At 41.4% G+C, this 24,634-nt stretch overlaps 1 protein-coding gene across 2 annotated transcripts in view; it reads right to left on the bottom strand.

Annotated features, from left to right (window-relative positions):
- LOC116939131 (tight junction protein 1-like) overlaps positions 1-16,636 on the bottom strand; it is a 74,822-nt gene extending 58,186 nt beyond the window's left edge. The window contains exon 1 of one of the 2 annotated variants that reach the window (XM_076066444.1): positions 16,241-16,636. Coding sequence is in view for 1 of the 2 variants with exons in the window: in XM_076066440.1 (XP_075922555.1) it covers positions 11,573-11,599 (27 nt within the window). In the remaining variant the exon portion in view is untranslated. Of the gene's footprint in view, positions 1-11,572; positions 11,961-16,240 lie in introns of those variants that run through there. The other variant, XM_076066440.1, reaches the window with a different exon arrangement.
- Between the last annotated feature and the right edge of the window lie 7,998 nt (positions 16,637-24,634).

Below are 24,634 nucleotides of genomic sequence, written 5' to 3'. Positions count from 1 at the left end.
GCACGGTTGGCTACGTACGGTGGGCAAGAAGTTCACGCATTACATTACTGTATAGGACATGCCGTAATTAGGTTATGAAATAACCAAATCAACTTTGTATTTGACCACCACGCAAAAAACGAGTTTGCATAGGACTGTACAAATACATGGTGGGCAGCGTGGATACATTTATTGTAGAACTATACTTCCGCACCGATGCTTCCCGCCTTCACCAACCCACTTTGAGTTGCCTTGTTATGTATGATCAAATACGACCACACAAGTGCGCTGGGGGAGGCCTTCATCCAGCAGTGGATTGACAAAAACTGGCACAACATATACATTAGGTTTACAAATACTCAAACTCACATTTGAAGAGTTCAGCGCACAAGTGTAAAAAAAAATTCCGTGCACGTAACATACCAATGAGCACGATAACCTATTGTGTTTTTTTAGGGATCGCATGTCTGCTGACATTGCCATTCACGGTGGACGCAGACTAAACAGCAACCCCTGGCACAAAATGGTTCGATTGAGTGTGATAGATCACCCCGAACAGCGCGATATCCTCCCTTGACACAGCCCGACGACCTGCCAGAATCATTAAGCTCCAGTCAAATCGCACTGTACGCCGCCCTCTCAGGGGCTACAGAAATGGGAACACAAGGCCACAGGCAATTAATTAGAAGTTTTACTGCTCAAATTAGTTCACAAGAATTAACAGCCTGCCATAAAGTGGGAATTGCTATGCAAATTGCTCAATTGACAACATGTAAACACAAATTAATCACACTACACTGCTGTGTTAAATAACGACTAAGTAGGTCTATGCACCATGTTTTTAATTACTTTTTTAACTGGTAATGTGACTGCTACAAGCATGTGCCTTCTCACAACCTCCAGTCATAGCAATGGGCTCAATGCTTCAAAGTCAAGGTGAGTTAAAGCCTTCCACAGCATCTGCCAATATCCCATCAATGAACTTGTCTCCACTCGCATGTTATCAAACAGGCCACCAGTCGACCAACAAAAAAATGTTATTCAATCTCACATTGTTGACGATGGCTAATGTTAGGAGCAGTAGGAGCATGTAGTGGCATTGCCTTTATACAACCATGAATAACCCATAATACAGGTTTTTGGGGTTAGATCGCGTAAATATAAGTGTCGTTAAACCCACCACCACTCGACAAAGCCAATTAGTAAGGTTTGTCACGTAAACAGAACGTGCCAGTTCGTTACTAGTACAGCACACCGGTGTGTTGGAGAGCAAATTCACAACATTTACAATCTTAGTACAACATTTCGCCACTAATTACAACCAGCATCATCAGGCGGCAACCAGATTAAATGGCTGTGTCGGGTGGTGGCGGGTTTAACGACATTTATATTTATGCCATCTAACCCAAAAAACCTGTATTATGGATATTAGTCGCGAAAGCCTACGTGTTCAACCATGAATAAATGAGCTTGGAATATTGAAAATCGATTTCAATGAAATACTGCATGCAATATATGCTAAAAATATATATTTAACGATACAATATCGGTCCTTATAAAAACAGGTTTGTCAGTCCACGAAGATACACATGTTCACAAGCTCCAATAAGCACAGTTGTATTGGCAGTCCTGAGCCAGTGGTAGAATTTCCATCGTACTATACAGGGGACAGTTTTCAACAGGACAACCACCATATGGTAGCAAGCACATATATAGCAATCACATATGCTAGCACTGTATAGCAATTGGGCTGACAGCATGAAACTGGTAAAACTCAATGAGAATAAAAATGCAAATTATGGAAACCATCCCCAACTACAAGAAATTGTAAGGATTGCTGTAAAGAACAATATTAAATTATGTTTTATAAATAACTTTGCTGAGTGGACTAGGAATCTCCAGCCACAAGGAGAACACCTCTAAATAACCTTGCCTGCATTAAACCATACATTCAGAAGAAAACGTAAGAGCAGTAGGGTCAAAGCATTTTCTCAAGAGCTTACTTGGCGAACACAATAAAATATCCTCATGCCAATCTGCTACAGCTCAACCACAATTGGGCATTTCATACTGCTTTAACAGTCCATAACATTCCCTAATTCATGACAGCAAGTGTACTCAGCTACGTAAATTGTTTCGTATTTTAAAGAATGGAAATCATTTACATTGCATTTTAAAAAGAGATTCTTGGAAAATGGTTTCCATTTTCATGAGAATTATGCAACGTTGTAGATTGTAAAAAAAAAACACAAGCAGTATTCTTCACTTAATTCCAAACAAGTTTTATACACATTTAGAGGGACTGTACTGTACATTACTACATTGAGGTTGTGGCAGATGGTTTTTAGTGATTCACAAAGGCTCAGTTTTTTTAATCAGAACTTAAATAACCAGACAATAAAGCCTTCCTCTCAAATCTTTCCCTCCGCACGAAAGGTTTTGGTTATTTTACACATCCCATCAGCCACGTGGCTATCCAAAAGTTTTTTTTTTCAGCATTAGTTTGATATAGAACGAGGGCATTCTGGACTAGTTTTCCCGTGTTAAACCAATACTGCCGAAATATCACTCACCGGAAGACTGCGACTGATAGGATTGTGTAAAAAAAATAACTTTTACTCTTTGTATGGAAGGACATTATCTGCTTCATTTGTTATATATATTCTCCACAGCAACACCAGTGATTGGTCTACGATTGTATCAAGGTCGAAAATAAATAAATAAACACTAGAGCTCATGATCCTATAATTTGTGGCAAAGTCGCTTCTGAAAAAGAGCTAATTAATCTCAGTTGGCTTTACCGAGTAAAACGAAGTTTTAGTCGTAAATACCACAAACTGTCTGCAGAATATCCACATTCTTCACCCTCATGAAATCTCAAGTGGCAAGCACTACGTCATCAAACAGGTGCTTTTTTTATTCCATACTTAGCCAACAAAGCAGCCAAACATCTTGTCTCGAGAAAATATATATAAATAAAGCTTGCTCACTGTTATCTCAGTAGATAAGGGTTGCCAAGGGGAACTCTGGGTCATGTAAATTCCAAACATTCTTTGTGATATTCAATCCTTTACCTGTCGCAAAAATGCACATTTACAGACTTTTATTTTACAAGTCAACATGGACTGCAAATGCCAATAAAGTTTTAATTCGTGCAAGTGTGTATTTCTAACATTCCCAAAACTGAGAGTACTGCATTTTTACATGCGGTTAATCGCAGCACAGGACTGTATTTGAGTTAACAAGCAAAACGTGGATACAAAACTGTAAACCTTGGCAGAGGATTCTTAGAAAGCCCTAAAGTGCACACAGTACACAAGAATACATATTATCCTTAGGTGAGTGATGTGGGCCAAAATATAGTGGATCCTAATATCCATGGAGAAAACCATGATTTTACTCTACTCACACATGGGAAAATAATAAATAATGGGATAATTTTGTCAGTAAAGGCCTGTTATCTGTAGAAAAAAGCACAATAACAACACATTCAGCAAATAACTATGGGGGGAAATGCACATAATTGTGGAAAATTGGAAAAATTGGGCATTAGGTAATATGAGTTTAGAAAAATCCAATGTCTCCAGCAGGTAATGGGAGTCACAGGTAATAGGGTAATGGATAAGACATTTTCCTGTAATAACAAATGCAGTAAGTTAAAACCTTACTTGACAATTTAAAAACGCAATTGTATTTATCATGAACACTTTTCATACAGCATAGTGTCAGTGGTTTCCTGTTCATGTTCAATTATCATTGGGGTCTGGTCAATCTCATTTTAACAGCTGTGCCGACACTGGTAAAAAAAAAACATCACATTCCTAGGGCAGAGGTTTGGCTATTCATATAAAAAGCACTGTTAACGTCCCACAAAGTACTGTAGCACTCGTTTTGATCTGAGGATGCAAAGGGTTAAGTTGACCCCTTGAACAGGTCTTAACCTCGCAACCTTCCTCTACGAGCCATTTGCCTTATGATGACGGTCGTGAAGATGGTGATGGTGATGAAACACATACCAATATCTCCAATTCAAATAAAAACAGAAAAAAATTCCACCTAGTGTTATCTGTTATCAACTGACACTTATTTATACAAGAAGTCTTCTCCATAGATTACGTAGATTTACCACCCAGAGGCCCTCTGCATTCTTCTGAAAGATCAACAGTTTTTTTAAGCTCAAGTCAAGAGGACAAAGCTTGGATTCGAATGTGTCAACCTTGTTAGTGAATTACAGCTGTCAGGCCATTAGCCTGGCCAAAATATACCACGAATCCTCATTCTGCTATTGACTACCAATTGTCTGGAGAGTAAGCACAGACAAGCACAAATTACAAAATGATAGTAATTACAAACTGTCCAGAGGCCTAGCCAGAGTAAATATCCATTAAACTACAGTTTTATTCACGTTCTGGTGAGAACATTGACATTTTTAAAGAACAACCAAAATTAAAATTGACTTTTCATTACCGTGAAGCATTTCATAGACATACAAATGGATTTAGCTCCTGTAATGACAGCAATAATGGAAGCAAGACTTTAACTGGAAATAGATACGCCATTTCAATCTTTAAAATGTAAACAAGTAATGCAGTAGCAGGGCAAGTTGAGAAAGAACCCGTGTGGATAAACAGCATATGGTTTGCCTAAGCCTCCATCAAGGTGTGCTTTCTATTCAACACATCTTCTATTACACGTGACCACAGATGCGTTTGACACTGGGTTTAAAAGCAGTGTGGCTTCAATCCATTGCACGTAGAACACCAATTAGTTTGCTAGAATAGCCAGCTCATATCATGAGGTCAGAGAACAATTATCAGCTTGCTCAGAACACATTTGTCAACATAATCCAGTTCAATATTAACAGGAAAAAAAACTAGTTGTGATTAGCGATTTCTCAATCTTAAAGCACTGTGTAGTTAGCATACATTACCTATGAAGGTAAAACAAGGTTTCATTCATTAAAAACACCATTTGCATGGCATTTATAGTTAATGAAAAAGACCAGAAACAGTAGATAATTGAAGTCGGTAAATTATTAATTTATTGGCCAAAAAGTAAAAAAAACAATTGCCCATGCCAAGTTAACTTTACCATCCAATTAAAGTTATAAATGCTTAGGCTCCCTCGCAATTTTACAAATGTATAAATACAGCCAGCAAAAGGCATAAAAAAGAACCAAGTAAAAAAGTGTTTTAAAATATATTTGGACATTACCGAGCATTTCAAACACATTAATGTTGTTGTTTTTTTTAAAATAACATCTTATAGACCTCATCAGATTGTGTTCAGGGTAGAGTGCGTGCCACTTTCAAAATGTGTAAACAGATTCCAACAATATTGCATCGGAACAAGATTAAAAGCGCTTCCATCACATTTTCATTCCCCGAAAAGCTCCCGTTCCTTAAACTTTTCAACTGAAGTAATCACAGTTTAAAGCATCTTTATAGATATGACCCAGAAGACAAGCGGACCGCACCGAGTGAAGTCTACAAATAACTGCGAAATACAAAATGAAAACTCGGAATTCAAATGTTTTACTCAATTCATTGCCATACAATATACAGTTAATACAGAACTTGATGTGTGTGCAAAGAGTAATTTAACAACAACAAAAACACCACGAGTGTTCCCAAACATCAAAGCGACCAAACGAGTTGTACCGAGCTCGCTGCAATCCAATATCTCTGCAACGTTTTAGCCGGGCGACAGCGTTTACAATTTCGGCAATAAATTATTGATAACCTTGCTGACCTTAATCAGACAAGATGACATTTTACGCGGAAGATTTTTTTGTTGCATTATTATGGACCTGGAGGTGGGGGGGGCTTCGTGTGTGCACAGTAAAATTCTGCCCATGCAATTTTCGTTATAAATAAGTCAAACGTGCTGCAATAAAGACGACAAAAACTGAAACACTTCATGGAGTAAAAAATAATGTATATGCAGTAATGGGATACACTCAGTTCCTAGCGTTTTTCCTCTGGGATTTTTTAAATCTCAAGGCAATATGATACTGCGTAACATTCTTGTAATTCGCAGTGAATATATCCGCATTTTTATGAAAGTCAAATATCAATCACTTTGGCATTTACAACGTACACAGTATCTGTGTAAAACCGAGCTCTTCGTCTGATATCGAAGCTCCCAATATTCAGAGTGTTGCAGTAATAACAAAGTACCTTAAAAAAAACGTTCACACCGATAAAACAGCAGGTACAAACTCTTTCCTTCATAAATATGCTAACATTTTTCAAGTAAATTCGCATACTCCTGTGCACTAAACGAAATGCATCGTGTATATAAGAACACCCATTCATGCGCGTCGATTTACATCAAACAGATACAATTAAATTCAACATTATGTGAATATCCTTACACGGCAACCAGTTTCATGTTTCTCAAATCCCAAAACAACATATTTACAAGCATAGTTACGATTCCTGCAATGTATCTAAAAACTAACAATTAAGGAATGCTATCAGCAGACATCAATGCCTGTATTCGTTGAGTCGTTAACTACCACTTACACCTGAAAGACTCGCCTTCTCAACATCATCAGTTGCCCGCCACCGATTTAATCATTCCTGCTTGCTTCGGTGTTACCACTGCAAAACTAATTTACTCGACGATGCTGATGTTGCAAGGGCACAAAGGGGGAGAGGGGGCAAAGTTTGGAAGGTTAAAATATTTTGGCCCAAGTAAATACGCCGTTACTGCTATTTCGGGGGAAAAAAAATCAGAAAAACCATAGGGAAGCACTCCGCTGCCTGGCGAGCCAAACAAACGATGCAGGGCTCCTCCAAAAACAATTCAGTGACAAAACTTTAGGCGCGTGTGGTGGTGGCGAGCACACACGCACACGTTCACTCATCTCAGATTGAATTCCGGCCAAATGTCGAAAATATTGCCATGTTTTTTTTTTATTTTGAAATAATGCCATAGAAGCTCAAATCTCACTCGTTACATTATTGATGTACTGTAGTTCAAGCATGCGCCAATAACACAATTTTGTTATTACTACGAATGTTAAAGTGAGCGATTCATGCTGTCAATACACTAAGCGAGATAAATTATTGTACCATTTCTTTCGCTGCTGCGTTGATCATTGTATACTCATATTTATACGGTTGAGGGGGAAAGGCAACCAAGGCAAAAGAAAATTGGATTTAAAATGAGTATAGTTTGGTGGCTGTGGCAGCGTAAACATAGGCCATTATTTTTTGCATCACGTGACAGCGGCCGCATACAGGCAAATCGTATAAAATTACTGTCGGCAAACAATGATGTCACCAACAATGTCCTTTGTCGTATGGCCGGCATTCCATGCTTTGCCTCATCAATGAAACAAGGGTATAGTCATCAATGTGACTCATTATAGCGTCATTCTGGTCGCGAAACCTTTTTGAATTTTAATGTCGCTTCCGTGGCAGCAACCATTTCCGCCCACTCAGTTCACGGATTCTCTTCATGTTTACTGGAGCATACTACTTTAGTGCCTTTGTAAATGTTTATTTTCCGCATCTGCATAGAGCCTTCTTTGCGTGGAGCCACACCTTTTAAGTCTACTGGGGAGTCCACGTTTCGGTTTTGACGGGACAAGTTAGGCGTTACATGGGTCGCAAGAAAATACTGTACGACAGTGGTTAAACGACGTAATTTCTTCTTTCCTCTGGTGGGCACACAGTTTTTTTTAAAGCACTTGATCCACGTATAAACATAAACTGTACCCATCCCTCTTTGCTTATCCTTCCCTGCCCCCTCCACTGACCATCTTGCAGTGGCCCAAAAATGGCATCACGAGACCCTCTATTTACTGACCTAATGCCATTCCTTTTATGGGTTTATGCATCAGAATTTTGAAACAAAAAGACAAAATTGGTGTTTTCATAGACACCACTGCACATTGCTATGCATCATTATCAACGTACCAAGTTCACCTTGACCTCAATTAAAAATGTCACATTTTGGTATGAGCTTCGTCATTCACTGGGGTTAAGTCATTCTGTCCACTGGTGTTGTCATTCTGTGAAGAATAAGCAGTTCCTTTTTTAAATACACAATCACTTTCTATTAATGATAGAAACTCAGCAAGTTGCAGTACTTCATTATGCAATATTTTTTTCATTTTGTTCCCAAATTTAATTCCAATTGTGCTGATTCCGTGTTCGAGATTGGTCTGCAGAAGGAGATCTCATGGAACTACTTATGAGAGATGCCTTCAAATAACATCTCATCTGCTTGCACTTTCAAACATGCTATTGTCAAATAAATCTTTAGTCACCTCGCAATTCTAACCAGATTGTTTTTATGAGCGCTGGAATTTTCCCAAATTAAATCAAACATATTTGATATAAGGTTTTATTGTGCAGTCATTGGTGACCAGGTTGATACCATAAACTCGCGACGCTTTACAACGCAGTTCATAAAATTATGGCTTAAAAGTGGATTTCTAACCCTCGGTCTCAGAAATCCTGGCTCAGTGCTGACTAAATTTTTTTGTATTTTACCAGGTAAGGCCTACTGATCGATATAGCTCTTTTTCAGAAGCAACCTGGCCACAAACGATTGCTCAAAAGAAGTGTCTCATCATGTGGAAATGTATTGCAGCCAAATACTGTAAACGCATATTTCTAGATGATGTGGGAAAACCCGAAGGACTAAGAAAAAAATCCACGCGACCACGGGGATAACATGCAAACTCCAAATATACAGGCGTCAAAGTCGGGGTTGAAATCATGCCCTCTCCTTCATACTAGGTGAGGGAGAAAACATCTCGCCACCATGGCACCGCGTGACCTCCACCAACCGACCACCTCTACAGAGTACCGTGTTGTATTAAATTTGTCCAAGTAATAAAATAAAGCACTTCAGTGCAATAACGTATCTTCACGAAAAAAACGCAACATACGTCAATAAAAAACTGCCTTGAAAAGGAAAAAATATATATAATAGGTGACGTTTTGGGAAATGGTCCTTCAGAGAACATAAAACATGAAAAGCTGGATATTCATTAAGGAGAAGTTGCGAGTCTATACATCTACCAACACACGTCACGCAAAGAGTGGGAGGAAAGACCTATTGACCGCAGCTTTATTACTTGGCACGATACATTAAATGGCCTCCAACAATTTGGTATGTACAGTACTTTAATCCAAAATAAAGCCTTCTAAGCGAGTGTAAATATACTCAGCTGATGCCAAGTTAAAACCTAAACGCATCTTGTAGTTTTCATTTTAAAATACTTTGAGCAAAAAGGGACCATACTATGTCAATGGAAGTTATCAATTCAACAACAATTATAACCTTTGGATCAATCATTAAACCGGGACATAACTGAAATAAAAAATGTCGGCATGTTGCCTTATTGCAAATCCAATGTCGATCGCGTTACAGTAACGTAATGTTTTTCAGACATTTGAACAATTATTAACTTTATCTGCATTCTGTGGCGTCTAACTTCTCTTTACCAGACGTTGGCGGCGCCTCATGCATTCCTACGTTGGAATGTTATGATGACCCATTGTTTCGCTTCACCCATTCATAGGATACTTTTGTCTTCATTACAAGCTGCTGCCGCTCCCACAAGGGCCACCACCGCATTGTACAGATACAGTGCTGTCCCACAGTACTGTGGAAAGTCCGATGGTGCAATGTATGTTAAGTGACTCGGACAAGAACATGCCAACAAAGCACACTTCCTTTGAAAAAACAAACAATATTTCCTTTAAATAACAGAGGGATCGTTATCATTGCGTAATAGCCAGCACAACAGCAAGGACAGTAGTTGTCTTTTCTTGGGAACCATTTCATTCTAACAATTCCCATGTGCCAATTAACGTATCTAAACGAGCTAACCCCTTCATATCCATTATGACCATGCCCGACGGAATACATGTAATCTATCATTTGAGCTTGATGCCTCAAGTGGTGTGTGGCTCGATTAATCATTTGCCGAATATAGAAACTAACTCATTGACATGTTTTCATGTAAGCATTATTGCATGTAAATGTAAGTACTGTAGAATGTTTTGTGGGCTTACTTGCACTCTGAATAATCTGTTGTTGGGCGCATAACAGCAATTTGATTTATTACAGTGGCAGAAACACAATCGACCAATCGCATATTTTGTCCACAATGTTTTGTATTCTGAATAACATTGTTTAAAAGTAAAACGACAAAAAAAATTGCCCATGTGGGAATGAGTCTGAGATTAAACCCATTCAACCCACACTCTTTGGTTCTTAAGAAAAATCACAACTTAAAACGTTTGCGCACATTGGTCAAGGCACCACTTAGCACAGATGTTTTATAACCTTGAAATGCTCTGCATTGTACTCGGAAGGATACTGTAATCGTTTTATCCAAGCCTGCATAAACTTGAGAATTAAAACACAGTATTTTCGACATTGCCCAATTTGGTCACTATCATAAATACTGCATAAGCGTGTGCCAATGTTTAATTGTGTTTGTTGGATGAGCTAAATTTGTACTTAACATGAGGTAAGCCTGTACAGTAATTGCAGGTACGCTCAGGGCCTACGTTATAAACGTGGTCACCTTGGCAGCAGGTAATGTCATCGTAAACACCTGCCCATGCCCTACAACGTTGAGCCAATAATGCTCGTTTTAAAAACATCACAACATTCATTGTTGATATTGCGGCAACATCTCGTCGGGTGTTCTTTCTTGAATCAACACACAACGTTGTCAATCCACTGCTGGATGAACGCTTCCCCTACGCCTTGTGTTGCTTGACCACAGCCACAATTAACAGTGCTGGCCAGGGCAAGTTCGTCAAGGGTATCCATAACCGGTTTTGAATATCACTCGCCAATGACTTATAAAGCCATGGCCAGGAATCCAACTCGGGTGAGCAAGTTTTTTCGCTCGATGCACTCACATAACCGGTTTTGAATACCACTTCGCCAATGAGTTTAAGCCATGGCCAGGAATTCAACTCAGGTAGCAGATTTATTCGCTGCATGGGCGAATAACCAGTGCTAAAACCACTACTGTAATATCGAACACAATACAGTTGCTAAACTCTCACATTTAAATTCCGTTCATTGAGGCCAGCAACGTGTTTTTCATATTTAAAAAAAATGTACGATCAATGCACGGATGACATTAACGCACAATCATTAATTTCTACATCAACGAATTGCCTCGCGTCTGTACAAAAAACTAGACGGTCTATTTCCCCCCCCCCCAACCAAATTAAGTCAAGCAAAAACAACTCCTACCCATGCCTATGAGCTCACGATTCAATTGACAAGCTCCGACCGTCCAACTTTTTGCTGTTACCAAACTCGTCGTTTTAAAACCACTCTGGCACAGCGTTCCGAACCCACGTCAGAAGAAAAACACTGTCCAGTCCCCACTCCCCACAAAGTCCAAAAGGGCGCAGTTAGAAATGTGTTTAAAGCAGCTCCTACAGGTGCTTGCCTCCCAAGCCCCCCCCCCCCCAAAAAAAAACATTATAAAACGCCCTGGCTAATACAGAGATAATTACTGATAATTACACACGGACACGCACGCGTTTCTCTTGGGCAGAATGGGGAGGGGGAAAAAAGACGAGCGCAAAAGTCCCACCTTCCTGTAGGCTCCACCGTACGACATCTCTCTTGCTCCGCGTTGTTATTTTTGTTGTTGTTGTTGTGTGTCCTGTTACTTGATTCTGGCGTCTCACGGTGGCGGCTGCTACACTGATCGCATACCCGAGCGCCAAACGCAGCAGCAAGCACAAACTACACCCCGTGGCCGCTCGACTCGCTCGACTCTTCCCACTGACAATCCAATATGTCTGTCTGCAACGCACCGATAACTTGGCCAGCCACCACCACCACCACCACCCCCCACCCCACTGGCTCGTGCCGAGTCCTCCTATATAACCCCACCACTACCACAAACCACCACCACCACCACTATACACCACCACCAGCACCAGCAGCGGTAGCAGCAGCAACCAGAGAACCGCCACTCACCGCCGCTGATGCAGCAGCCAATGGCGAGGCAACTATGCAAGGTGGTGGTGGTGGTGGGGGGGGGGACATTCCATTCCCTTCGGGGTAACCATGACGATGGGCCCCCACCAACTGCGACTGGCTGGCCAGGGTGGTTGGTGGTATGTAGAGAAGACGACGACGGCTTAAGGTGTCAAAACACTTTTCCTCTTTGGGAGGACGGGAGAAGGGGGGGGGGAGAGAAAAACCAACACCGCAAAGTGTCACCGCTTAAGAAGATAGTGGCCACGCGGTCCGCTTTCGTCTCGGGGTTGTATTACAGTAACATTAGCGCGCGCGTTTTATTTTTTTTTAATCCGTGCGATTAATTCGGGTGGCTGGGGGTGCAATTGACGAGTGACCGTCTCATAAAGAAGTGATTTGGGGAGGGGGGGGGGCATTCCCATGCGTTTTGCGCAAATGGCACGGTCTTTGAGAGTCACTTGCTGGCCACGCCTGCCACGTATTCCAAAACACTGGCACCGCCGCTTTTGCTCACAAACTTCACTCTTCCAGATCGAGTGCACGCAAACCAACGTCTGTGTACACGTGAAAATTGTGATGGGATTTGCTGATGGGATAAGGCGCAGGAAGGGGGGGGGGCTTGCTGTGGTCACGTATTCGCATGATTTGCTGGTTCAACAGGAAAAAATGTGCACCCACTGAAGCCCTTGTTTTGGTTAATACAACTTCCTTCCAGATTATAATCAGGGAGGTCCTTAGGCAGTCGACCAAAACTTATTTACAGAGTCTTGTTAGTTGCAAAAAAAAGTGCAACATTCTTGCGCTTAACAAAAGAACAGCCTTATAGTAACGTACCAACCAGTTTGCAAGCGTAATGTTTTCCATCGCATGACCCCTCTTAAAATAATATTTATAAAGATACTGTTAACACTGGCAGCACGCTTAAATGAAAGTCAGGTGCAGAGGATTAACATTAGTTACGGGAAGTATAATATCAGTGCTCTTGAAAATACCAGAAGTATAAACCATTCGATGGGTTTGTCTCAAATAACAGATCCCATGAGCATGTTTAATCAATTGAAATAACCATCAGTTTTAGCAGATGATTTGTAGGCGTCTCATTGTTTATATTTTTTTATAAATGCAACATTCATTAGACAATGACGTATTCTTTCATTATGCTGTTTGTCAGTAAAACCAACCTTTAATAGATCGCATTGTTCCAGCATGAAATATGTAAGATACTCATACATTTATAATGTTTTCTTTTGGGCATGTGCATTCATCCTGAAAACAGCCCTTCGTTCAACAGCCCAACCCCGCCTACACATCGCAAGGAACAAAGTATAACCATTTCAAACTTGCCAATATTGAATACGTACAGTAGAATAACGTATTGTATTAAAACTTGTTAACTGGGTAGGCACGAACACAACAACAAAAACAATGTGAACTTAGGCAATTTAAATTATCTAAGTCGGGTTCAGTATTGTCATTATAGGACAGCACGTGCGTTTAGGACTTGAAAAAAACCCACATAATGCGAGTGTGACGTAACATTATATAGTACACACTTCACCGTCTACCAAATACTGAGCAGCTACAAAAAGTCTGCTCTTTTCAAACAAACAAAAATAAAAAAAGGAACGTGTTACACAATTACAATACAGGTACCTGAATACGGACAAAGGGACTGTGTACAAATGCCAATTACCTATTGTACTTACAAGGTGCAGCCAGTCGTGGTGTTAAAACATTGTGAGGCTATGATTGGGTTTGGGATTGTCGCACACATTTGATGCCTTTTGTACCAAAGAGCTGGGACTGTCCTGAGCCAACAACAATCTATGCCAGTTTAAACCGAACAGGGAAGGCATAATAACCCCCACAAGCGTATTCCCCAGGCAACAGCTGACCCCCACACCAACCCTGCAATCTCTAATAGATCAACAGACCCCGTCTTTTATTGTACCACACTATTTACATTACAGTATTTTCAATTCTATCGTTTCATTGAGCACGAGCGTGGCCACGCTCAGAGCGAGGGCCACCTTTTTACACGCAACACGGTGATATTTGAACGATTACCATATTGTTCGAAGACTGTGCATTCGTTGTGGCTTTAACGTTTAAAAAAAGGTATTTGCAAATGTACACGGCTAATCTGTCGGTAATGACAAGGAAACCAGTTAATTTAGAGGACTTGGGCCAACTCGGGTTTAATCCCAGTGCAAAGCACGGGACGGCACTGTATCATTTGGGTTCATACGCTCCACCTTTTGACAAAATACAGAACCACTCTGGTGTTGCAAAGGAGGAAACTTCGGTTACGTGCGTTGTCCCATTCCACAGTAGTAAAAAAAAACATGTACATCCCAAGTGCAATAACAACTCAAATGTACATGTACAGCCCTGTACGGTGACTTCAATAGACTGCGCAGATGAATGAGGCCCACTTCCCCCCCACGATGGTTAATAAACCATACTTCACCAGTCTCGTCGCGTCGGTCAGGCCAGAGGAGCGTGGACGGGCATGTGTGGCAGTGCAGTATAACAATGGATTCAGCTACACTGCCCTCTGCTGCGAACAACGCGACCCCGCAGCCTGGCGGCAACAACAACCGACGTTTCGGCCACAACACAAGCGGCCTTCATCAGGTGATGATGAAGGCCGCTTGTGTTGTGGCCGAAACGTCGTGATGATGAAGGTGATGATGAAGGCCGCTTGTGTTGTGGCCGAAACGTCGTGAGAATATTATTGTGTTATTTTATTTTATCAATTTATTATTTTATTCTCATTCTACGTGACTTTACCGAAAGAACCAAAGAAGATGAATCCTTGCAGTCACGAATGCTTTAAATGGAAAACAACCTGGTTTTTGTTGTTAACACGTAGGTTTTGTTGTTTAACACGCAAGGTTTGTTGTTTAACACGTAGGCTTTCGCGACCAGTATTATATTCAAGAGCCGAATTACTTCACAGGGCTATACCAAAACAAATGAACTGAAACTGAAACATTCATAATAAAGGTTTTTTTGGGTTAGATCATCGCGTAAATTTTGTCGCAACCCTCGGAACACCCGGCACGGCCAATCAGTAAGAAATGTTTCACGTTAACAAAACGCCAATTAGTTACTTCTTCCGCCCATCGGTGTGTTTGTGGGGTGAGTCTACAACATTTACAATTTGAGTACGACGTATCGCTGGAAATTACATCCAGCATCTTCGGGCGATTTGCCAGAATAGTGAAGCCATCATCCACCTGCTTCCAGTCTTAAATAGTGCAGGACGACGTCATCATTGAACCCCCCCCAAAAAAAGATGTATATCACGTTTTAGAGAATTAAATGGGGGGGGGGGGTCACAAGACATATGAACCACCCTGTACATTGTTCAGTGTATGTTGTACATACATATAAAGTGTACGGTACTCAATTAATAGGGGTTCTTTTTAACCACAGATTTAAGCTTTACAGTATTTTGGGCAAATCTTTTTTGCACCGTCGTACGTTAGCACCTTTACTTTGACTTCCATATGAAGAATCTTTATCCATTTCGTAAATACTATACCGTATTGCAAAATAATTACGGTACAAATGACAATTAGTACATTTAAAAACTTCAATAAAATAATCTTTACTTGAAGCTTTCGTGACTGCAGGAATCCATAAGTGTTGGTTCTTTCGGTAAAGTCACGTAGGTAGAAATATAATAGATCATGACTTTTCTATAGCTACACAAGCCATCGTCCTCAGGTGAAACAATACAGCAGGTGGGCTGCTAAGGCAATACTAACCATTTAATTAATCAAATAAATGGTTATTATTTCTATACAGTAATATACAAATCGTTCAGAGCTAAATGTGAACAAAATCCTACACCCGTTCCCAGACACTTTTAAAAACTACATATGCAACACATCCACAATGTATTTATAGTGTAAAAAGAATGGGACGCAATTACTGGAAAAGAACTGGCGTGTCTAAAGACCGTTTAATTCTTAAGACAAATATATGAATACAACAGCAGTATACGCAAATATATAATCCGGACAAGAAAAATAAATATAAACTTTTGACTTGTTGGCTTGCAATTGTAAATCTTGTTCAAATTGGGAGGCTTTGCGCCAAAAGCTCCCACAGGCTGCCCCAAAACAAAAAAAAATTTGTGCCAAACCTCAACCAAAACGGGTGAAATGGAAAATGTATTTTTTTTAATCACAGAACGTATGCTGAACTTCTTTCGTAATAAAGCACAAAATGCAAGCAAATCGTCGCTCACTCACTCACTCACCTTTGAGAAGCGTTCGCTTTTGAGCTTTATGTACCCTTGGCTTCAAGAAAACTCGGTCCCCTTGTAAGTTCCTCGTTTGTGCACCACGCCGTTCGAATGTATCGCTCGGTGTGGCGTGTAACTTTTATTTAAAACAAGCCAATCACTACCAAAGAAAGAACGGTATCCGTACAAATGATTGAACTTGCGGTACTGAATGTAATATTTTTTTGCCCGTATGTTTTAATACAACCGAGAGCTCTCTGACGGACAAAACAACAACAGGAAAAAAAAAATCACTGCCCTTAAGTCGTGCGTGATGCTCCAACCAAAACCTTTTACAATTTGTCGGACTTCAACCTGTTAAGCTCCCAACCCCACCTTCATGCCGCACCCAACATCCCACCTCACCTACGAATGCATTGGCTGATGAGCAGTGTTTGCTGTAACATTAACATAGCAAAGCCACCCAGTGGCATTACCAAGAGTGCTGTGGGGCGGGGGTTTTTGCGTGACTAAGACACCCAATCCAAATACGTCTTCTTGCTGCTTGGTTGAGGCGTGGCACATACATGGGCAGATGGTGTTGAACCGTGTACAACATGTATGAGCCTGCACTGGCACTAGTAAGGTGTGGTTGAACCACAACAACAACATAAAAAAAACCCAACAACTCCCTACATATGCAGGGGATGTATAATGAAATGGTCTCTATAATGCCCTATAATTTGGAGGACGTACGCAGGTTAATTGCATCGTTCAATCTGTTCAGGAAAGTTGACTTTTGGCAGGGATGGCGGGCTACGGAGTCCAAAATAATTACGGAGTGGAAGCTAAGGAGGGATGGAACGCTTGGTGATTATAATTTTTGACATTGATATTTAAGTAGTTCTATACAGCATTGCACTTTTTGCAGCTGACTGGCACGTTGTACACCACGTGACGTCTTAATGTTTCCGGTTTTAAATGTTCTGCTGGGAATGTTTACATAAGCATGGACACTTTTAAAGACGTCGATTTTTGAGTTGCAACGCAGTTTAATTTACTGCAGGGCTACGTGGTGGCCAACAGAGGACAGTGCAGCACAATCCGTTGTTGTACTGTACTGTACTTCTATGCCCCCCCCTCATCGATGCTCCCCTCTTGCACCATCCTGTAATGACCGACGTGGTGAAGTATGGTCAAGTAACCCCCATGATCCGCCCGACGTGAGGAGGCCCTCATCCAGCAGTGAACAGACAAATGAATGGGCCGTACATCAACCGCAATGTACATAATAACATAGCTGATGTATATCTGGCATGTACTCATTATTAAACGTAAATTGCCAATGTAACAGATCACCAAAGTGTTGTGGTGATCTGTTACATTGGCAAGTGTTGTGGTGATCTGTTACATTCGCAGTGTTGTATCACAAAGATGACGTGAACACAATTGCAAAACGTCTTCACTTTGAACGCCATTAACACCTCACTATACTATACCGCAATTATTATTTCAGTTCACGATTAAATGCTCTGCTCATACCACAAGTAGCTAAACCCTGATGCAATAGCACAGTACTAAGAGTGAGGGTTATACCAAGAATAATTATGTGCTTTAATGTAGCATACACCCACACTACGTATGTTTTAATTTCTCCGCCACCAAAAATGTTAAGGTACAATAACAGCTCAAGCCAACCACCGCAGTTTCATTAACAAGTATTTTCTTGCAATTTGCCCACAGGCACAGTTGCTGCTATTTGTAAGCCACTAACATGTCGCCAGGCTATCTGTTTTGGTGCTCTCTCACTTGCCAAACCAGTTTTTCCAAATTCTCTAAAATGCTATACACATTGATCTACAATCTACAGTAATGCATCTGCCTCCCTTTGCCAAAGTCTTCGAAAACACGAAGTGTAAAGCACATTGTGCCCTTTGAATGCTACGTATTCAGAGCTTTATCATTTAGATTCCTAGTATATGGCATTTGTATTCGACTACTGCGAAGGTAATCTTGTTTACATAACTGCCTTAGAGTATTGTTCCCAATTCACAAAGCTCCCAGTGGAGCTCTTATTTCTCAATGGTGTATTTAGAATTCAATGGAACTACTGTACAGTTCTCTTATCGACATCTCAAAGTGCACAAGGAAAACATGAAACATGTGGCCAAAAACACCCAACAGGTATTTATTTTGCAATACCTGGACTGTATTTTGCCCGTGTTGGTATAGCGTGGTCCAGATGTCTTGCGACCCACAATGAATTGACCCCTAATATTTTATCTTTGCTGACGTTACATTACACACCCATTGGGTATACAAAAAAATACTACGTTTTAGACAATTAAACGGGAGTCACAAGACATCTAGATTTAAAACTAATTTCTTTAAAACAGCTTTTTTCTGTTCAGTTTGCTGTCCTTCCCTCGCACCTCCGATTAACACGCCTGGCTACGTACGGTGCGAAAGAAGTTCAGCATACCACCCTCTATAGCTGTCCTGGCTATGACCAAATCACCAGATATGTGTCCGATCTTGAAATATCTGGGCAGCTAAACAGGACTAAGCCTGGAGAGAGTTTGAATGCGTGCGACCTTGCAGAAACAGGTTGTTATAGGCTGCGGCCAACAAAATAACAACGCGGCACAATCCATTGTTTTTCTTTATTGAAATTGTATGATTTAACGTCTATGTTCATCGCCTTCACCAACCCGCACTGACGAGCCGAGTGAATTTCGATTTAAAGCTTTCGTGACTGCAGGGATTCATATTCTTGGTTCTTTCGGTAAAGTCACCACGTAGAAGGGAAACGATAAAATAATAAAAATATAAAACAATACAATTCTCACGCACACTGATGATGATTGCGTGTGTTCATCTTCTTTGGTTATTTCGGTAAAGTCACGTAGAATGAGAATAAAATAATAAATTGATAAAAATAAAATAACACAATAATTTTATTATTCATTATTTTATTCTCATTCTACGTGACTTTACCGAAAGAACCAAAGAAGATGAATCCTTGCAGTCACGAAAGCTTTAAATCGAAATTTATTGCTTGTGTTGTGAGAATTTTATTGTTTTATATATTTTTTTATTTTATTGTTTCCCTTCTACGTGACTATACCGAAAGAACCAAGAATATTGAGCAGAGTGAAGTTAACCCTTACGACCCCTACGACCCACACGGTTTTATGAAGGCGTTCCGCACCTCTGATGAGCACGGTTAGCTTCGTAGGGTGCGAAAGAATACTCTTTGGTTTTTTCGGTAAAGTCACGTAGGTAAAACATAATAAAATAAAAATAAATGAAAACAACTAAATTAAATCACGAAGATGCGGAGGCAAGACAAGCTTCCTTCATCAGGTGTAAAAAAAGCACAGCAAAATAACTGTAGATTTAATTTAGTTGTTTTCATTTATTTTAATATTATTTTTTTTACCTACGTGACTTTACCGAAAAAAACCCAAAGAGTATGAATCCTTGCAGTCACGAAAGCTTCAAATCTAGAATTGGTGCGAAAGAAGTTCAACATACCGTACATACATACAGCAGTGTGTAGGAATAAATGCTGTCATCATCATCATTATCACGATCCATGGGCAGATAGCTCATTTTGTCATTTGTTTCCACTTTTCTGTGTCTTGTGCCGATATGCTCAAGTGGTGCACGTCTTTCTGGCACGAATCTCTTATGGCTGTACCTTTACATATCCACCATGATTTTTATTTGGATCCCACTGATACTTCGGAAACGGCTCTTCGTTGGGCTCGCTAAGTACTGTACTGTATTCTAAAATATCCACCCAAATCTTTAGGACAATGTGCAATTCGGACATGAACTTATTTTGGCAGAGGTGAGAAGGTATGATAAATGAGTGAATGCAAAAAATGTGCATCTATTGTGGACGTATCAGCTGCTGCAATCATGACCAATATTTATTTGTCCTATAATGTTCACTTGTGCTATTGTGCGCGTGCTTGAAGTGCACAATTTGGGGTTTTTGCTTCGTTACAGTCCTGAACTTTCCCCCCCCCCCCGTCACGTTAAGGATGATAACACAGGAAGGCATATAATACAATGAGACAACGTGACCTAATCCTGTATGAGTCACGAGTTTATGCTTAGTTACACATGGGCGTTCTGTGATTCACACATCGAGAGATTTAAAACATTGTGTTATCCTTAGCCAATGTTTCAAAGCACGTGTCCACACGGTTCATGAAGGGGCTGTTCTGAGCACCTGTTGACTCGAGATTACGTTTGCTTTGTCAGCAACTGTTGCAATCTATCTTGGTCCTATAACTCAACAAAGCACGTTTGCTGACATTGTGCAAATGAATCATAAACACCTGCGTTTGCATCACCATCTCTTTTTGGCTAACTCTGACGTGTGTTTTCTGACATGTAACAGTGGTGGCACATTTTTGCCATTAAAGTGTGACACTTCCTTGTCGCTTAAACGAAAAGAAAGATTTGGATACTGTACTGTTTAACCCCCACGTATTTGCCAAATTAATAATGCAAAGTTGCATTCAATCATCTCCAGATATATAAAAGGCAAAGTTGTGAATATGTGTGTCTGTTCAAAATGTTTAGCGTACTTCCCGACATGCAACAAACTTGAAATAATGCATATTTTTTTGCACGGCGTGAGCTGTGACGTCAAATCTGTCACGTGACCTGCGCATGTGGAAGCGTAACGCATTGTAGTGTAGTGGTTAGCGTGCTGTGTATGTCTGTGTGTGTGTTTGTGTGTGTGTCTGTGTGTGTCTGTCTGTGTCTGTGTGCTTTAGCCGGGTGGCTACGAACCCGGCGACCCGAGTTCGATTCCCGCTCACGGCCACCACCGGTGACGATTATTTGAACAGGTCCTGGGCCTCCCCTAGGTCGACTCAGCCTCAAACGAGTAACTGGTGTGGTGTGTGAACATCGCCACTGGGGAGACAAAGGCGGCCGGGCGTGGTGAATCCAAGTCCCGGGCGAAGTCGGGTAGTTAAAGCTAGTTGTTTATAAATTGATAGACGTGTGACCCACGCAAAACACTGGATACCAACACTAGAACGGAACATGATGAAAAGCAATGCGGTACTGTAAACCCTGATTCTCACGGGGTTTTGTGTTGTTCACCTGCCAATGGTGCAGGGCTTATGTGTAAGGGTCAGCTCTAAACGTTTGCTCGTTACTCTTTCAGCCTCTGAGAAAAGAAAACGGAAAACTATCCAAAGTTATTGCATAATTTAATAAGGGGGTGGGGTGTTCAGGAAGTGGTGTACACCAGCCTATTTCTCCTTCACATACCCATTTAGTAAATAGTGGACTGGTCGCACTTTCCTGTGTGACAGTTAAGTGTTTCTGTGCCTCAATTATTTGGGTTTTTCTGTCTCGGCTTCTTGGATTTGTCCTCAAGTTTTACAGTCGGGGTCTCACTAATTTGAACCCTTTGGTGTTGCCAAGTATGAAAGTCCACAAACGGATCCTCACCGCGCACATTTTGGCAGCAGATTGAGAGAGTTCCTGAAGGTTTTCTCCACCTCGGATTTGGGGGTGTAAGTTGCCATACTGCAAGATGAGAGACCTCAAGCCTTGTTGACGATGTAGAACTCTGGTTTAGGAGCTTGTGACGTTCCACCACGACGGCCGTCCATAAATGACGTCACGCGATTTTGGACGATTTTTTACCCCCCCCCCTCCTTCGTCACACGGCGTCACAAAAAGTCAGACCCCCCCCCTCAAATATGACGTCACAAAGCTCTGCCCCCCTCCCCACCAAAACCATATTTCCATTTTGAAAATAAAACATGCTTCAAATCGCTTTAAACTATTGTCATTGTAGCGCGTATTTAATGTGGCGCTGCACTCTGATGTTTTAGGAGAAAACATTTATTAAAAAGTCTATTTAATTAAGTAGAACGTGTTGTCTTTATTTATTTCAAGTTGCGCATTTTAATGTGACGTCAAATTTCTCAAACACCCCCCCCCCCCTCGTTACACATCGTCACAAATGTCTGACCCTCCCCCCCCAGGTGCGTGACGTCATTTATGGACGTCCCCTTATGAACCTCGTCACCGATTCACCCCTCTCCCCACTCAGCGAGTCAATGTTTTCGATTGCGCTTAACGATTGGATTACAAATCGATTTATGTTGTCGCATTTATGGTGTCACGTCTGTGCTGTATCATTTGTCATTTGTGCAGTACGGTACTTTATATGTTTTGAGTATTCTATCAATTTTTTTTCTTCTTCTTTGGTTCTGGGCATTAAACGAAAGGAAATATTTTCATAAACATTAATTGATGGAATATAATAGATTATTTAATTAATCTGCATTTTCCCCGCATCATCTTTAATAACAACAATGGCAAAATCCCCCATGTAGCCTTTACAAACTTTTGGGGCAAGTGCTGTTAGCAAGTAGCAGCGATGAACGCCGGCACAGCACGTGACGCGGTGGGTCGCCAGCACTACGCCCATCCGCCTTTGTCTCCCCAATGGTGATGTTTACCCACTGCACCAGGTACTCATTTGAGGTTGAGTCGACCTAGGGGAGGCCCAGGACCGGTTCAGATAATTGTCACCGGTGTTGGCCGTGAGCGGGCATCGAATTCGGGTCGGCAGGTTCGTAGCCCACGACCATCATCAGTCGCAGCCCCATAAATAATATTTTTGGAAAGCGCTCCTGAAGGGGGTCAACAACACTGCATTACAAACCCGCTGACCAGAGTTCAATTCTTGGCCGCAGCTAACATCAGTTGTGAATGATATCTAAACTCGTCCTGCCCTCCAACCTTCGCCAAAATCTGCAGTGTAGTGAAGTGTGGTTAAAACAAACTCCATGACTGGCATGGTGTGGGGAGGCCTTCGTCTAACAGTCAATTTACAAAAAGGCTGAATTGTGCATAAAATTACGTACTTAATTGTTCCTCCGGTAAACGTTGAAAATGAAGTGGAGGCAGTGCGAATAGTGATAATGAAGCCCTGTTGCGATATGACCGCCAGGCAGTGAAGACCCAGGCCTAAAGTGAGGTCCATACCCTAATGGAAAAGTTTACTCTCATTCTTTATCAAGTGTAGGAATTATTTTAGCTCACAGCCATGTCATTATTTTAATACATGAAAATATTTGGACAAATTCCTCTCTTTTTAGAAATTGTTATACCTCACCATCATCATGAGTCTCGGCTCAGGAGGTGATGGCTGCCACAACGGAGCAGGAAACAATTCTCCAAATGCAGGACGTTATCAAGCGGCTGCCTCGACCAAACTGCAGGTACATATGCATTAATTAATACACGTAAGGCCCACTGAAATATATAGCTCTTTTTCATGAGCAACCTCGCCAAAAATTATAGCTCAAGGAAGTAGCTTATTACGTGGAAATTTATAGCAACCAAATACTCGAAACACATGTTTCTAAATATGGAGGGTAAAACCGGAGGACCCGGAGAAAAATCCACGTGACCACGGGGAGAACATGCAAACTCCAAATATACAAGCGTCGGGGTCAGGATTGAATTCACGACCTCCTGTATACCGGGTGAGGTAGTTAACATCTCGCCACCTAGGCGCGCCAAGATCACCCAACACATACAAACTGATACCTATCAACAATACACACACAAGTCCTAGAAACCAAAACACAACAGGTTCCAGCAATCAACAGTGACACACACGATGAGCCATACAAATAGCATATGGCACAAGTGATGCCATACGCAATGTGGCAATGCATTTTTGATGTTGCAGGACCCTGGAGTATCTGATGAGGCACCTGTCGCTCCTGGAGTCACATGCAGACACGACCAACATGGCCAGTATTAACCTGATCATTGTGTGAGGTCCAACTTACTCTGGTACTTGGCACAAGTGTTGAGGAGTAGGGGAGTGACGTCATGTCCCCTCGGGGTATTTGAGGGAGGACCCGTGACGTGTTCGGGGTCTTCGCGAGGAGCCGGGGTCGTGAGCGGTAGGGGAGTGGGGACCGAGGGTAGGGGGGCTACTTGACCGGGCTGGCCGAGTTGGTCAGCGCTGTGGGGAGAGCCCGTTAGCCTGGGGGGCGTAGGGGTTCCCAGTACCTTTCCCCTGGGGAGATTTAGCTTAACCACGAAGTCCTGTGTTAGCCCTTCCCCAAAAGCTAGGCGACAGCCCTTAATAAACTGTTGGCGTCAGCCCCGACAACGTCTGCCCTCCGTGTCGTCATTTACACCATAACACAAGCACTTGCATTGCTGGCACTGCCAGTGTCACCCCAACCTTCAACGCTGATAGCACTACCACTACTGCCACCAAAGAAGTAAACATCACAGCGAGGTGGATACTTGGAATTACATTGAGATATGGAAAGAGGATCCTATGGATGAGACCTGGTATTGCCTGTTAAGAAAAAGTAAGGGCGCTTGGGCAGGACATATCATTACAAGGAGTTATTG

Source organism: Petromyzon marinus, chromosome 1, assembly GCF_048934315.1.
Source record: "Petromyzon marinus isolate PM22_M1 ecotype Great Lakes invasive population chromosome 1, UKy_Petmar_22M1.pri1.0, whole genome shotgun sequence".
In the NCBI taxonomy this organism is placed as follows: Eukaryota; Metazoa; Chordata; class Hyperoartia; order Petromyzontiformes; family Petromyzontidae; genus Petromyzon; species Petromyzon marinus.
This window is presented reverse-complemented; position numbering and strand designations above follow the sequence as displayed.